This window comes from Neolamprologus brichardi, chromosome 5 (assembly GCF_056152115.1).
Source record: "Neolamprologus brichardi isolate AB-2024 chromosome 5, ASM5615211v1, whole genome shotgun sequence".
Classification (NCBI taxonomy): Eukaryota; Metazoa; Chordata; class Actinopteri; order Cichliformes; family Cichlidae; genus Neolamprologus; species Neolamprologus brichardi.
The window spans coordinates 3,890,265-3,906,287 of record NC_142108.1 but is presented as its reverse complement, the minus strand read 5'-3'; the positions used below and the strand labels follow the sequence as shown (position 1 = coordinate 3,906,287).

The window sequence follows — 16,023 nt, the reverse complement described above, 5'->3', positions numbered from 1 at the left end:
GAGCATTATTATTTAATAAATGCTCATAATTTATTTTTGAGTAGTTTTTTTCATGTACATCTGCGCTGTATGTTAATAAAAGTGCCCATGTGACATCTGGGACACAGCTTTGACTAAGAACTCTCTTTTTGTTCTTACCTTATGGTTTTATAAAAAAATATCGAGATATATATCTTATATCGCCATTCAGCTAAAAAATATCGAGATATGAATTTCGGGTCATATCGCCCAGCACAAGATCGCATTACAGTAACACTGTGAGGAATCCTGGAGTTATTTCTGAGCAGGGAATGTCCTTAAATATGAAACAAATACATGGGGCTGTTTTCTTAAATTTGCACAATATTTCTAGTTCAAAACATCCTGTCTAAGAGTGATGGTGAAAAACTAGCTGAAGGCTCGACTACTATAATTCATAATTATCAGATGAGTCTAAAATCTCCATGAAAAGTCTTCAGTTGATCCAGATAAAACTGAATTGAACTGAACTGAATTAGACTCTTGGTCGCGAGCGCAGTTATTCCTTCTGTGTCCATGTGCTGTGTTGCCAGTGGTTGCTAGGGTTCGGGGGAAGCAGAAAAGTGATGCGATGTGGTGCAACACTTGTGTCTTTGCAGCAATATCTGCTGTAATGCTATTTAGAATCGCTAAAGGGGCAAAAACTGATCTATTGTCGGTTTCCAAAGCATGTTTACAAGATGTTACAAAAATCTGTTTTACCCCACCCTAGAATATTCTTCACAGTTCAGATTTAAAGTTTCTCCATTAGAAAACAATGGCTGTACAATGGATGGTTATTTTTATTACAGAGATTTTTTTGAATTTCTAGGATTTCATTAGTTTGTTGCTAATGAACAGTTTCTGGATGGAGTTTGCTAATCGAGTGTGTCATCCAAATATAGTCAGTCTTAGCTCCAAAATACATCAAATGAAACTCCAGAAACCAATGGCTACATCCATCTGTTGTAACACTGTGCCCGCTAAGCTTTTGTACACACACGATGGCTCCAGACAGGCTCTTCACTTCCTGAGTTTTGATGTACATCCACACAGATTTCTTTTGAGTGGGATAAAAAGTTAAAACGTCACATAGCTTGAAATATTGCTTCCCAGTCATCTCCACAGTCAAGTAACTGAATATAATGACATCCTTCACATCCTGAAAAGATATTTTAGCCAAAAAAAGATAGGCCTACTCTGCCTGAGGTGCATGCTGCTGCTAGTCATAAAACTCCAAAACGTTCAAGTCGACGCCTTGTATTTATCTAAGGAAATACACTTACATCTATCGCTTCTGTCCTCACTTATGCATGCATTCAGTTTCCCTTCTCAGCAAGCGGCAAATGCCCTGTTTTACTCTGCAGTGTAATGACGACACATCTCTTGTGTGGAATGAAGACTTTAAACTGCATTATTTTTTTTTTTGTCTCTGTGTGTATTACAGAAATGTGTAACATTTCTTTGAATTCACCCTCTGGTGAGTTCTCAGCATGCCACCCTCGCTTTTATTCTTTTTGCCCCTTTTATCCGCTTTGTGCAACACTAGACAACACACACAACTGCCCACAGAGGGAACCAACAACAAAGGGAAAAACATAATGTTCCCTTTTTCCAACTGTTTGCTCGAAGCACGATAAGCCTAATTCCAGAAAACGTGTAAATGCAAATTGTTTTCCGTCTGGCGTACCTCAGTTTCTCCTTCGAACTCGGAGGAATCCAGTAGGGTCACTTTAAAGGGGGCTGTTTTAAGCCGTTTGGAGCCTTTCTGGGGAGATTTGAGGTTCTTGTTGGGAGACGTCTTTTCAGACATGTCATCGGTTTCTCTGTGTCCGTCCATGTGCTTGTTCTGGTCCTTTACATGTAAATATAAAAGAATATACAGAAAATGAAACGACAGATTTAAAAGTCTCAAAAACAGAACAGACACTTGAATCTGTTCAAATGTTTTCACACTTTAAAATGGCAGTTTCACGCATACTAAGTCCAATAATGACATTATAATATATATCTGCTGTAAATGGGCTTCAGTTTCAGTCATTAAAGTAATCGCTAAACAACAATCTGAAATGAAATACAACCACTCTGCTCTACAAGAAATAAAGTTATGGCAACATGAAAGAATCTTGTGCTGAAATATGACAAAATAAGTGGATGAAAGCTCTGTCCTGAGAAGACAGTCTGGACAAAAACTATTTTTTAAGTGTGAGAGTTGTATTTTGCAAAAATCTGTATGAGTTATGAGCTTTGGTGCCAAACTGTCAGAAAACACATATATTCAATAAAACAACAAAAACAAAAAATCCATAAACACAAATCATTTTTGCAGACACATAAACATAAAACAGCTGAGTTATATTTAGATACATTTCAACATCAGTAGTCAGACCTGCATTATACAGTGGTGGCTATAAAAAGGCCTGTGAGCTGGTGACAATTTCTCACCACACCCACTAAATAGCAACTGCTGCTAGCTAACAAAACTGACAGCCAAAACCTTTCTTCTTCTTTCTTACACTTCTAAGTAGTACATGGCTCGACACGTAATAATGTGTAGTAATGATGTTCACTGGAAAGACTTTAAATCTCGTGTACCCCAAATTGCAATATGTCATGTTAGGAACATTAGTAACATTTGTTAAGTTAGCATGACTGCCTGAATAGTTTAATTCATATAAATACATTTATTTCTTGTCCACCATTTTGGACATGTGACAATCTTGGTGACAATCTAGGATTAAGTGAATAAGCCCGACCACACAGGCCTAGACACGGGTATGAAGTGGCTGGAGGAGGTTGATGGCAGTTCCCGGGAAAATGATTACTGCAGCTCCAGTTACACAGGCCTACAGACTTTCAGTCACCTATTGCAACCATACAGCAGTCGCTTTGCTCACTAGCACATTGCAACAGTTTGCTTTTCTTTTTTTCTTTTTTTTACAGCACATTGTGTTCTGCGTCCTGATTGGCTGTAGGCCATTGTCAATCAATCTCGTGCCGTGTCTCCTGTACAGTACAGAATGCGTTCAGCTTGTCAAATTTAGCAGTGTGCAGTATGACTCTATAGTGCTGTACTTGTATGTCTGTCAGTTTTCTCCCCAACAAACACAACAATGTCAATGAAACGTTTTGCACCACCAAAGGCAACCGCAGTATCATTCTATGATACTGGAGTTATTTTTCTAGGTGTTTAAACAAGAGAGAAAAATGTGAAAATGTTCATGCCTGTCTGAGAAAAGTGTATAAACTGTAGTGAGGGGTTTTACAGCCTTAAAACATCTATAATAATTGTAAAAAAGTTGGCTACTTCGCGGATTTCACCTATCGCAGGTTATTTTCAGAATGTAAGTCCCGCGATAAACGAGGGACCACTGTACTTCCATTCAAACACAGAAATGAGCTAGCAAGCAAAACAATCACGCTGAGATTTTTGGTGCTTCACTTTCTTTATAGTTTCACGCAGCAAGAGCCGGCAACCTCCAGGAACCACTTTCAACCAGTGGAGGAACACACATTTTTCCAAAGCAACTGGTGATTATACGCTATCCAGTATGTGTGTACGGCATTACAAGATACAGGAATAGTCTGGCACAGATTAGTCAAGAAGATTAGATGATGGAGTAGACGTAAACAGTTTAATGAAGAATAAAGACTTTGGTTGTGTAGACAACAATTATTTTTCAGTTTAGCTTTTACTTAGAACAGCTCCAAACTTACTATATAAAAGCTATTATATCATGTTTTTACTGTGTTTCCACCAACTAGATTTTTGTAGCATGAACAGTAGTCTAGTAGCACTATGAGATCCATGCTCACCTGTTTCGCTATTTTACTGTCAGAGGCTGAGTCCTGCATGTCTGCTGCTTCCCCCTGCTGTCCGGGAGGACTCCTTGTTTCCGTTCTTCACCTCTGACTCGAGGCCTTCCTCTGTCACTTCAGCAAAGTAACACCAACCTGAGAAGAGACAGGAGCATTGCAAATATAATATCAAGTTTATAATGAAAAATAACTGCGTGCAGGGCTACAATGCTATATCGACGCCATCAATCGTTCCCCTCTTTAAAAAAGAAAAAGAAAAATTTTAGAAAGTGAAACATTCTAAACACAATTGCATGTTTTTCCCAAACCATAATGGCGCCTTCATTATAAATTCTAAAAGCTATGCTTTCTTTGTAAAACACCACTTGCAAAGACATAATTCATGCTGCCGTCAAGGGCATTTACTTTAATTATAAAATCCCTCACTGAGCCAGATAGTGATCATCTATTTAAGCAAGGCAAGTTCTGACACTCAGGCGACGAATACCAGAAAAAAGTCAATCAGGTTGTGAGCGCTATAGTCAGTATTTGCTTCAAATACCAGCTGTTAAAGAGAAAAAAAGGTAACAGTAAGAGATTACTTATGCATCAGCAGCTACGCCTGTAATTCTTCAGTCTGTCTGATTTGAGTGCATATGTGCGCAGAAGTTATTAAACCTAATAGTCCATTGTTCGTCACATAAAGAAAATATTCTACCTAATAAATTTAAAAACGCATAGAGAGCAGCAGACGCTTTGTTTCAGTTATGTAGGTTTATTATGTATCATCAGCGATTGAAGTCAAGTGTTAATTTTCCTGGATATTCGTTGGAGCTTGCTGTCTTTAGTTGCAGGGTATAGGTGTGGGTGGATAGAACAATAACCGCAACTGCAGTCACACAGCAGAGCAGCCAGTTATATCGGTTTGCAGAGGTGTGTACTGTTAGCACGTCTAAACAGAGGCCCAGAAGATAAACACTTAAGACACTTAAGACACTCTCACAGACATCTCTGCACTAGTTAGAAACCACAGCGTAGAAATGTTGCAGCAGATGCATTGTTGCATTACTATTCTACCAACTTAATGCAACAAGTAAAGGTTCAGTTTATTTAATTGGTTCAGGAATCAGAGCAGCAAGCATCCATTGCAAAACTGGTAGGTTAGCATTTGCATGGATGCATATTTTTGTGTCAGTTTTATCACAATATTTCCTTCTAAACTGTAGTGGAGTAAAGAAATAAAAGTGAAACTAAATTAAAATACAACTACATAAAAACTGTAGTCTTATATATCTTATCTTAGATTAGTTTAGCCTGTTTTAGCTTAGATTAGCTTAGCTTGTCTTAGATTATCTTAGGAAGTGTTCGTTTATCTACATCAGTGGAGAAGTCTGCGTTAAAGACTTACTTTACACCTACTTTACAACACACAATACTCGCAAATTAAATGTATACAAAAACAGAAGTAGGTGCAAATTTAGGCTGGAGTTTTCCAGGGTTTATGTGGCATTTCGCCTTGCTTTAGCAACATTTCTGGAGTGGTAATTAGTGAGCTTTAGCCTGTTTCTCTCTTTTTCTAGTCTTTGTGCTCAGTTCAGGAAGAAGCTTTCCAGGCGGATATGAAAGAGGTTTTCCCCTAAAATGCCTGCGTGTTCAGGTTATTGTGTAACAGTCACAATATGTGCGGTAAATAGCCAGTGTTATATATGGTATGGAGCAAACATGCATCAACAAAACAGGCTGTCTCGTATAAAATGACTAATGGAGAGGATACATCAAGGACTTCTGTTTGCAATATCCGCCCCCCCCCCCCCCCCCCCCCCCATCTCCTGGCACCATATTTCTTTTTTTTTTTCAGTTTTAAACAAGGAAGCTTTTTGTGACTCAGATTTTGTTTGTAGTACTTAGAAACGCCATCACAGGAGAGGTATTCTGTTCACATTGTAGGTTTTCTGTGTAATAATTTATGTTCTCTTCTCAAAAGTCTTGTTTCAGCGCTGAGGCTTCATGTTTAATGTCTCGGAAGCCCACGTGGGTTAGATACATTTACGTGCGAGATGCAAAAATAAAAACGACACTGTGTGCACTGCCTAGTCGTCTGTTAAAAGGGAACAGGCAGCTCTGCCTGCCAACAATGGATTTCTCACTGTATGATTGCTGAACATTAGCGGAGAGCAGCGATTTAAGTATGAAGCTTCTGAAGCCGTGAAACATTTTAGTGCGAATGGCCCAGATACACACTAGTTAAAACTTCCTGCTCCTGCTTTTATTTTTGCAATTTACTGAACAATGAAGAAGCTGCTCGTTATTTTTTCAGTCTAGGGGCGAATTAAAGCAAAAAAACATGACCCAGGAACACGTTCTTCCTTAACCTTTAATCAAAAGAAGGCAGTGTACATATTGTGTAAGCACAGCAGGAAAAATGCTTGCGTTTTACTGAAGTCCCCTGAGGGCCTGTGCTGTATATAATCCATACTGTATATGACCCTGGAGGTCTCTATGCCCTACAAGCAGCAAATCACATCAAAATAATGCACCTGAGGATTGTAGGCAATCACAGCCAGCATGGGCAGCACAACCGGTTCACACTGGTTCAGGGGAAAAGACAGTCCCCTCCCGACTCCCAACCAGAGGTCTTGACATACACGCACGTGTTTAAAGGAGTGTGAACCCCTCCTCTCCTCCTCCTCCTCCTCCTGGTCTGCAGCTCTATCACAACTGCCCCATTACTTACAATCACAGCAAATTGACAGAAATGAATTCTCCTCCTTGGGGACAAAAGTGAAGCGTGGACTGGTATGTCTGCTCAGGGCCTCATTTCCTCCTCGCTGTCTGATCCAGCTGAGTACTGAGCTATGAGGTGCCAAATCAATTTTCTGTCACTGGCTGGATCGTGGGCATGACTGCCAAGTAAACTTCCCCGAGTGAAGAGGTAAAGCTCAGGTATCGCATTCTGACGGAGGAGGAAGCACAACACCGGCGTCCTCCTCCGGTCCAATTCAGTCAAGCCGAAAACACCGAGCCTCTCCCCTGCGTGCTTTACAGGTGCGCGCTTTCTCATTCTGTCCAAGAGAAACAGAAGCTGACGTGCCTCCCCCACCACCATCACCGTTTAAGATCCATCTGGGCTACATGACACGGTGCATTCATCTACAGCCGTTTCTGTGAATATATCGGTCTCAGTTGTGCTGTGTTCACAGCAACAAATTACCTGAGAGCAGCTCCGCTCTAACAGTGTCTGTTCACGGCTGTGGACGTTTTTCACTCTCACTTCAAACACGTTAGCAAGCCCACAGCCGAGCGTGACACATTTTATAACCGTACTCAGATCGATAGCTGCTGTTGCTTTTGAAGGGATATCTTCGATTCACGCCAGCCGATAATGAGAAAACCTGTCGAGGACGCGCGTTCAAGCAGGTAACACGTAAGAGGGAATACAAATCACACGATCCGGAGCGGGCTCGGCGCTCGATGGGGTCTCTTATTGAGACATCTCTTGAAATCAGATTAATTACCAAATTAATGCAGATTGATGTCACAGAGCGAAACAGTCAAGCTCTGCAACGGCATTAATTTCCTGCAACAGACTATTACCCACAACGGCCTCGATCACCGCTCTCACCGAGACCTCTGCGGAGGAGAAGAAAGAATCTGAGAGTGCAGAATGTGCTGCATGCTTCCTTTGTTGTACGCTGGGTGCAGTTTACTGACAAGGTCTGCCTTTGATATCTGCCATCAGTAATAATAATTCATTACAGGGAGCGGCGTATTGTTTCCTCAGAGGGTTATGACACGCTACTTTTCCCTAACAAGTGCAGCCTTTCCCTCGTGTTTCTTCTGCCTCTTTCTCTTCACTCTCATCACAGCTGAGCTTTCATCTAAGCTAGCCGAGTGGAGGGAAAACGAGGGAGGGAGCACGCACGTCTGTGGAAGACTACTGGCTCGGCTCCGAGATGCAGTTGCCATGGTAACGGCATAGAGCGCCTCTTTTTTCTTTTTTTCTTTCTTTCTTTCACGCCCGCTCTCCTCTGTTTCTCCAAAGAGGAGTGACAGAGAAACAGCAAGACCGAGCGAACGAGGAGGAAAAGATGAGAGGCCAAAAGATGAGGCGGCTAGGAAGACGGGCGGATGGGGGTGGAGAGGTTGGGATCGAAGATAAACGGAAAAGAAAAGAAAATTACAAGCTGATGTGGCACCGCAACTCAGAGGAAATGTCAAGCAGCCTTTCCTCTGATTTTGCGTCGGACGAGCTGCGCACAGGGACTGACATTGAGGCTGCAGGCCACCTCCTGCTAACCTCCTTCTCCTACATGCTGAGCAATGAGAACCCTGTGCTCACCACTCTTTGCTAATCCCATTGTACAATCCACCACTCTGGATTGTACAATAGGTGATCTTAATCTCATTTACCATTAGCAATGCTTCAGAGTAATCAAAGAGCACCGGAGAGTAAAAAAAGTGAACAGAATAGCTGCTGCAAAGGGCTATATGCTAGATGTAGGATAAATGCAGCCAAAGTGAAAGAGTCCAAGGAGTCCTACTGTTTGATGATGAAGCAACAGCAGTGATATGTGGTATAAAATGTAGATAAAAGAGATATCTTGGGTTCCTGGTACACGGCGCCTTCGCTCAGCCCTGCTTCAGGGCTGATGTTCAAGTACAGTAAAAACAAGTCGAAGAAGCGACTGTGAAACATTCCAGCAGCAACAGTTCTCTGAATATTTTGCATATCAAAGTTATGTGACTCATATTCATATTCACAATGGGCATTTTGACTTCGGCAACACTGCATTGTGGGATTGTTTGCAGTAGCAATGCACACACCCTACACAAGGCATTTAAGTGTGAGTGTTAGAATACAATATGTTGCCAGTGATAATAGCGGGAGTCACTATAAAGTCATTTCTGTGATGTTATACACATTTGGAAACAGTCATCTACAATACAGCACAATATCTGTGCACCTGAAGATGAAAAAAATATCAATAAGAGGGCTGCAGAGCATGAATTATATATTTATTCTCCACACTGTGCTGTCGGTGTCTGTGTACTATCACACCAGTTTTACCTGAACGCTGTTTCAAATCAGTTATTTAGCTCTCTGATTTGATTTTTACTTGCGAGTTCATTCATTTCTATTTTCATTTATGAAGTAGCCACTCTAAGTGCAATTAGATGGGAGAGTTGTTTAGAGGCGATCCACGTTTTCGTGAAAATATCAAAATTTGCAGCTAATGTGTTGATAAATTTATACAAATTGAGCCTGGTTCTCCCAGTGTGTAACTCACCCATTTGGATTTTGGTAACTGACAGATGTGGCGACACAGGCAGTTGCTCATAATTGTCTGCTAGGCCACACCTCAGCCAATACAAATGTGAACTGTACAACATTGTTATGGTAAAGTCAAGAGACCCAAACTGAAAAAGGCTGTGAAATCCTGCATCTTTCCCCTAGTACGAAACTTTTTAATACACGTTAAACTTTTTTTGCAGAGTTGAAAGATAAAATGTGGTCCATGCATTTTCTATCCTCACTCTAAGGTCACTGGGCATCTGCTACTGTGCCGGGCAATAGGCTACCTCATCAAGTTGTCAGCAACTCTGGCTCTTCCTCCCAAAAAGCAGCAGTGCTGCTGCTAGCATGTCTCGGCCCCACTGATCTGAGGCGCACAGCTACGTGTCAGAGGCAGTTCATAAAGTCGATCCGACGGAGAAGGAAGAGAGACTCAAGGACGCTGCCCTCACTCGCTCTAATGATATTCTCTTCCTAAACAGCGATGTCGTCGGGGCACCTCTTGTAGCTGGAGTGCCCTCTCATTACTCTGTGAAGTAATCGTGGGTGATCATCAACCGAAGTACAATAACAAGATGAGTCTTCGCCAGACAGACAGCACAACAACAATAATAACAACAGCAGCATGAAGCTCTACATTCCTACAGTGTGTCTGGAATCACCACAGAGGAAGACAGGCTGTGTTTTCCTTAGTGCAGCCCTAGCCGGAGTGTCGCTCTCCAGACTAAATATGTGAATCAAGATACGAGCTCAACGAGAGATAAGTATCAGCACACAAAGTTGCAGATAGAGAGCAGAGTTATGGAGAGGGCCAGAAGTTGAGGTCAGTATAAATTACTGCAGAGACATCCTTCTGTCACAGCGTATCTAATGGGAGATGACCTTTCTGATGCTGGGCCGGAGACTACTGGAGCATGCACGAGGACCTTACCTCTGATGGATCAGTCTCTGTGGGTGACCAGAAGATGCTCGCAGCGGGGGCTACAAAAGCAGCGTTTTTTCCCCCTCCCTTGCACTTCTTCCCTCGTTCCCCACGCTCACAGCTGATATTGTGATAAACAAGCGAACGCAATGCAACTAAAGTGAAACCTAGCAGGCTGAGAGCATGCTAATGAGAGTGTAAAACAGGGAAATGAGGACATGGGCGTGGGAACACATGGGCGGTCGAAGAGGCATCATCACGAACCTCGAGGGCAGGGAGACACATGGTGGCAAGACGAAGCTTGTCGGCTCGTCGGTGTGCTGTCAAAGCTGTGCAAAATCCTAACTCACTGCTCGGTGCTTCTTAAAGGGCAGAGGCCTTTAATGCTGCTCTTTTTTAGATATTTCCTTGGGTCTCCTGAGAGTGTCAGACAATAATAGCCAAAGTCGCTTCCAAAAGAAGTCCTCCAGCAATGTTTGTTTCTTCACACTGCCCACTTTGTGTGTGCATATCTGTTATTTCCCGACTAAAGCTCATAAATGTAAATAACTTAAATTTATCAGGTAATAGCAAAAAAGAAAAAGTGCAGTTTGTTCCACTTTTGTCCCAACAGATGCATAAAACATGTACAAGCGGCAATTAAATGCAGCCATTTTAGATGTGAGGCTATGTGCTTCTGTTGTTGTGTGAAAAAGAAAAGGCGCTGTCACATTGTCAAAGGCCATATGTGTAATTGTCTCCACAGGAAGCCTCCAATGTGCTACAGTTAATGAGAGACTGTCACAATGGTTGCACTTCCCAAACCAGATTCTCAACCACTGTAATCTCTGAACAGGAAAATTATTTCCTATTGCTTAGAATCACAATTGCAGCTGTTGGGTTTGTTTGGCTCTTGGAGAAGTGCTGATGACAGCAAACAGCAAACAAGTCCGTGCAGTTCAGAGAGTCACTTTGAAGGAATCTATGCTCACTAGCATTTTTACTGTTTAATGTTGCAGGGTTAAAGGAAACTAGGGCACAAACGAGGGTAAACATTGTTAAGATGCTGACAGCATTAACGCATCACTTGTTAGCTTTGTAGTTTACACTGGCACGCGTCAGTTTTTAAGTTCAAGCCTGTAACACAAGGTACCTGCGCAACCTTCTCACTCGAAACTCAAACAAGCTGCTGTTTGTGCTCCGCGGTTTCGCGATCACGCTGTCAACAAATCCACGTCTCCGCTAACAATTTCAAACTGCTCTCGTTTGATGACCCAAACGGCTTCAAATTTTGCCTCCACACAGCACACAAACTTGGTCGATCATTTTGCTTTTCCCTTTGAAGAAATGCACAAACACACGTCCTCCCACACGCCGGCGTTCTCTCACTTTCTCATTGATTTGCCCTTTCTGTGTTAAATCTGCTCATTTATTTTTCTACGTATGTATTCAACTCGTGTTTATATGGCTTTTCATTCCTTTTTACATGCTTACAGTTATTCTTACCTCTGCATCTTTTACAGTAACTTGCCATAATATATTTGTATGTAGAAAATCGATTTTTTTTGTGTGTGCAATCAGCCTGACAGGAGACGATGACTGCAGAAGCATTTGTTGACAACACTGGCCTCAATTTAAAGCCCTTTCAGAGATCCACCTAGATGTGATGAGAATTTCATGTTGGGTTCGTGTCTGAATAACGACTGATTTATTTCTTTAAAAAAAAGCAATCTTAAAAGTCACAGAAACCTTTAAATGAGAAAAAAAAATCAGTAAAACTTCAATAGCAGGTGTGGCAATGCACAAATAATGCTGATTCACTGAGTGACCGAACTCTCCATGTGTCTGGTGCTGCTGTAGCTTTATAGAAATTGTTTTTTTTAGCCAATTAGGGCAGCAAACAAGCTGTCAACAAGATACTAAAGGTGCTCTAAAGGTGATGTGGGTAGCTGCTTCCATGTCAACATGCGGTTCAGTATGTCATCCTGTATGTTGGTTCAGTTGATGTTAAAGGTGTGCCTAAGTTCAGTATGTCATCCTTTTACCTCTGTTTTGTTCTGCCACTTCGGTGGCTAACTTCTCCATTTTGCTAACTAGCAAGCAACTTGTTAACTTGTAAAATTACAACATTACTGAGTTTATCTAAAAATTTCCTACAGAGAAAAGTAACAACTTGGCACTCAAAAATAAACAATTGCAGTTAGCATGTGCATGTTGCTAATATTATCTTATATAACCCTATGGGCAGATTTTTTTCAGGCCTGAAATACTTTAAAATTCTTCATTCATTCAACATGACTGCACACCAGTGAACAAAGCAAGGTCCATAAAGACATGGATTGAGTAGTTTGGTGTAGAAGAACTTGACTGGCCTGCACAGACTCCTGACTTAAACCCAACAGAACACATTTTGGATGAATTAGAGCGGAGACTGTGAGCCAGGCCTTCTCGTCCAACATAAATGCTTGGCCCCACAAATGCACCTCTGGAATAATGGTCAAAAATTCCCATAAATGCATTCCTAAACCTTGTGGAAAACCTTGCCGGAAGAGTTGAAGCTGTTATAGCTGGAAACCCTATGGATTAAGAATAGGATATAAGCCCTATTTATATGTGTGCGAAGGCAATTCAGTTCAATTCAATCCTATTTATGCAGCGCCAAATCACAACAATAGTTTATATAGTAAGGTAGACCCTACAATGATACATACAGAGAAAAACCCAACAATCATATGACCCCCTATGAGCAGCACTTGGCGACAGTGGGAAGGAAAAGCTCCCTTCGAACCGGTGGAAACCTCCGGCAGAACCAGGCTCAGGGAGGGGCGCGGCCATCTGCTGCGACCGGTTGGGGAGAGAGAAGGAAGACGGGATAAAAGACATGCTGTGGAAAGCATGGCAGATGTGCAAATACTGATAAAATAGTGTATATACAAAGTAAAATTTTTAGTGCAAAGAAAATCTGTGTTTTATCTAGGAAAACACCAGGTCAAGGCATGAAGGTTTTATTGTTTGTGGTGTGTAAAATGTTACAGATAAATTACCAAATGTTTCAACTAAGACGTACTGGTGTCAAGTTGAAGATACTGGCATTGGTTCTCTACCATTGTCTGTTTTGGTAAGATAAGTGGTATTTGTTGACTTTAACTATGCTTTTTCTCACAGAAAACAGCCGTTTATGGAGGCTGGAAATGAATGAGGACTGGTTAGTTAACCAGCGAAGTAGAGCATTACAAGGTCAAACCAGAATAGTGAAAAAATGAATATTCCAGCAGGGTTTGCCACTATACTTTAACATTAGTGTCATTTGGGAAATGGTTGCCAAAGTGCAGCTTAATTTAATGCCACAGCATTCAGTTCAGACTCGGTATCATTATTTCCTGAAACATGTTTTTCAGTTTATCTCATGCCATTTCTCTGAGAGTAATGTTTTAATAAAGCCATTTATTTAATGGACAAGAACTGAGCGTCTGAAAGATAACGGCAGAAAAATGAAACCAGTAATTCTACATATTCTTTATCTGAAGGGCTAAAGGAAAATGTTTCAGTTCTATCTATCCTCGATAAAGAGAATTCACATAACAATGATGATTTTTTAATTTAAAGTATTAGTGAGACGTTACAAAAAGCTCTCCTTAGATATTTCAGCCTATAACAGTGAGATAAATAAGTCTGTTGTGAAATCCATCCCTTCCAACCAGGAAGTTGTGAGTCGTGCCTCATGATCCTGTTATAAGCACCGATACAATACCCGCCTTTGTTTCCTGCAGTGTTAGCCCGACTGGCACAAGGCTCAGATTAGTTTTCTTTTTTAATGGAAAACTGATCTGCAGACAGGGTTTCTTTAAAACCGAGCACCCAGTGAAGAGGAGTGTGTCTCAGCACAGTCCGTTTTTAATGTAAAAAAAGGGCGCGCTTTCATCTTTTGTGGCCCTTTCTTCATGAACTTTTGATGTATCCAAAGTCAAACTGAGTCCCCGCTTATTCTCAATCAAAAATACGACTTACACGTTCAGGAGGATTTCAGCGCTATGCCACACAAACGTGACAACGAAGCCTTGTGTCAGCTGGCATATATTATGCTAATGGTCACGCTCAAGTGCATATTGCAAATGCATGTCCTTGTAAGAGAGTTCGTCGGAAAGAGCAGCACTCTGTTGGAATAACTCCAGAGAACACAACACAGCCAAGACTCGGTTATCTGGATACTAAGGACACAACTAGCTGCCTCCTAACACTGAGCTGCCATTTACACACAGCAGTGCCCTCCAAGATGATTTTTCCAATTTCCTTTCACCCTTACAAGTCATAGCAAATGCCATAAATCAACAGGAAACGCCGGGTGTCAGGAACCCTTAACAGCATGACTCATCTCTTCACAGGTCGCCTTGAGTTATAGTCCCAATCTTTTTTTTACTGTATCTGAACTGTACTCAGGGGATCAACATGGATCAGCCAGCAGCACACAGGAGGAATTGTTGGGATTCCCCTTTGGGAGGATGCCTGGAGCTAATTTTTTTTACAATCTCATTACATTTGTGATCAGAATTCCTGGAATTTGCAGGGACTACTCCACATGCAAGGACACTAAACTGCTGAATTCGCTTCATGCCGACCTTTCTAAAATGAATGAAATACTGCAAGACGCAGTGATTCACAGCATCGAGGAAACTATTTCACCTTTGTTGCATTTAAGAGAAAGATTAAAGCTGCTATTTTCATCTCCAGAACACTTCTACGTAGAACGTCCATGAATGTTAATGGAAACGTAAAAACCTCATCAGAACAACACTGCAGTGTGGTCCACCGGGAACAATTCAGAAGACTTAAGAGGTTTGCTGGCCTCTGTGCTATTTTGGCACAAATGGACCCTCCTCCTAGCCCCCAGTGGCACCGCTCTCTGCCAGCTGAATGCATCCTCCTGCTGCCGCTGCTGCTGCCCGGCTAGCTCCGGCAGCCCTCAGTTACTGCTGGCTAATGGACTGCTTACAGTGCGAGGGGGAGAGGGGGCAGAGCGGCTGTGGGGCATTGGCTCAACATGGTGCAGGTGCAGACCATCACCACACAAAGAAGGCTGTAGTGCACGACTTGTGCACGTTTGTGAGTGTTTGTTTGTTTGCCTTCATCCCCAGTCCTTCTATGCACACACACACACACGCTGGGCATGAGCTTTTCCATCATTCGAGATGAGTGGCACACACTCCAAAATGTTTTGGATACAGGCCAATTCACATTTTCCATGCCAGGGAAAATGTGAATTGGCAGAGGTCGTAGCTGTCTCAAGCTCCTCCACATGGATGCAAAATGCCGCAGGAGAGGACACACGGGGAAAGAGGGGGAGCAAGACGACGTGTGCAGCACACATGTAGCCAATCGCTTAAGCCAGTGGTGTAAAGGTGACCGTGCTTGTGCCTGCTTTTGCAATGAAGGCCCCTCAGGTTTGTTACGACCTCCCCGAGACGCTGAGAAACAAAGAACTGTTATTTTTTTTAAATGTTCTCGCTTATTTTTCCATCATTTCTTTCTTCTTTTTGTTCTTTCATTCATTCAGTATTTTTTAATTATACTCACAATGTGTGCGTTTTTTGTCTGTTTAATCTCGGTCTTTCTATTCGTGGTCTAACGTTCTGCTATTGCTCTGCTGTCATTAAAGAGGCTATATAAATCAGTTATTATTATCCCCAACAGTTTCACAAAACACTATGGCAACAGAGACTGCAGCATCACCCACCGTCCCCGTCATGGCCCAAGCTTGGTCCCTAGCGCCCGACGGAGAAGGTGGCACCATGCCACACCATATGGTATTCTATGTGGCGGCGTGCAGCACTCTGCGGGAGAGCTGAGCTGTTAAAGCAAGAATCCTGTCCACTGGACTAATTAACGTCTCTGTGATCTGGGAGGTTTAACACAAGACACCCTTCACCCAGCATTACCTTTGCCAGGGCCTTTCAGCCGAGCAATACGCAACTATCTTTACACGTAGAGCAGATGGCGGCTCATGATCTTGACTGTAGATGAAGGAGGCATGTTAGAG

At 42.1% G+C, this 16,023-nt stretch overlaps 1 protein-coding gene across 2 annotated transcripts in view; it reads right to left on the bottom strand.

Moving 5' to 3' along the window:
• Positions 1–16,023, bottom strand: part of LOC102787828 (band 4.1-like protein 1) — a 100,107-nt gene that overhangs the window by 41,383 nt on the left and 42,701 nt on the right. For both annotated transcript variants that reach the window (XM_087840510.1, XM_087840511.1), the window contains exons 2-3: positions 3,814–3,951; positions 1,688–1,852 (exon numbers count right to left, since the gene is read on the bottom strand). In XM_087840510.1, the coding sequence (XP_087696636.1) occupies positions 1,688–1,852; positions 3,814–3,852 (204 nt within the window). In that variant the 5' untranslated portion in view covers positions 3,853–3,951. The remainder of the gene's footprint in view (positions 1–1,687; positions 1,853–3,813; positions 3,952–16,023) is intronic.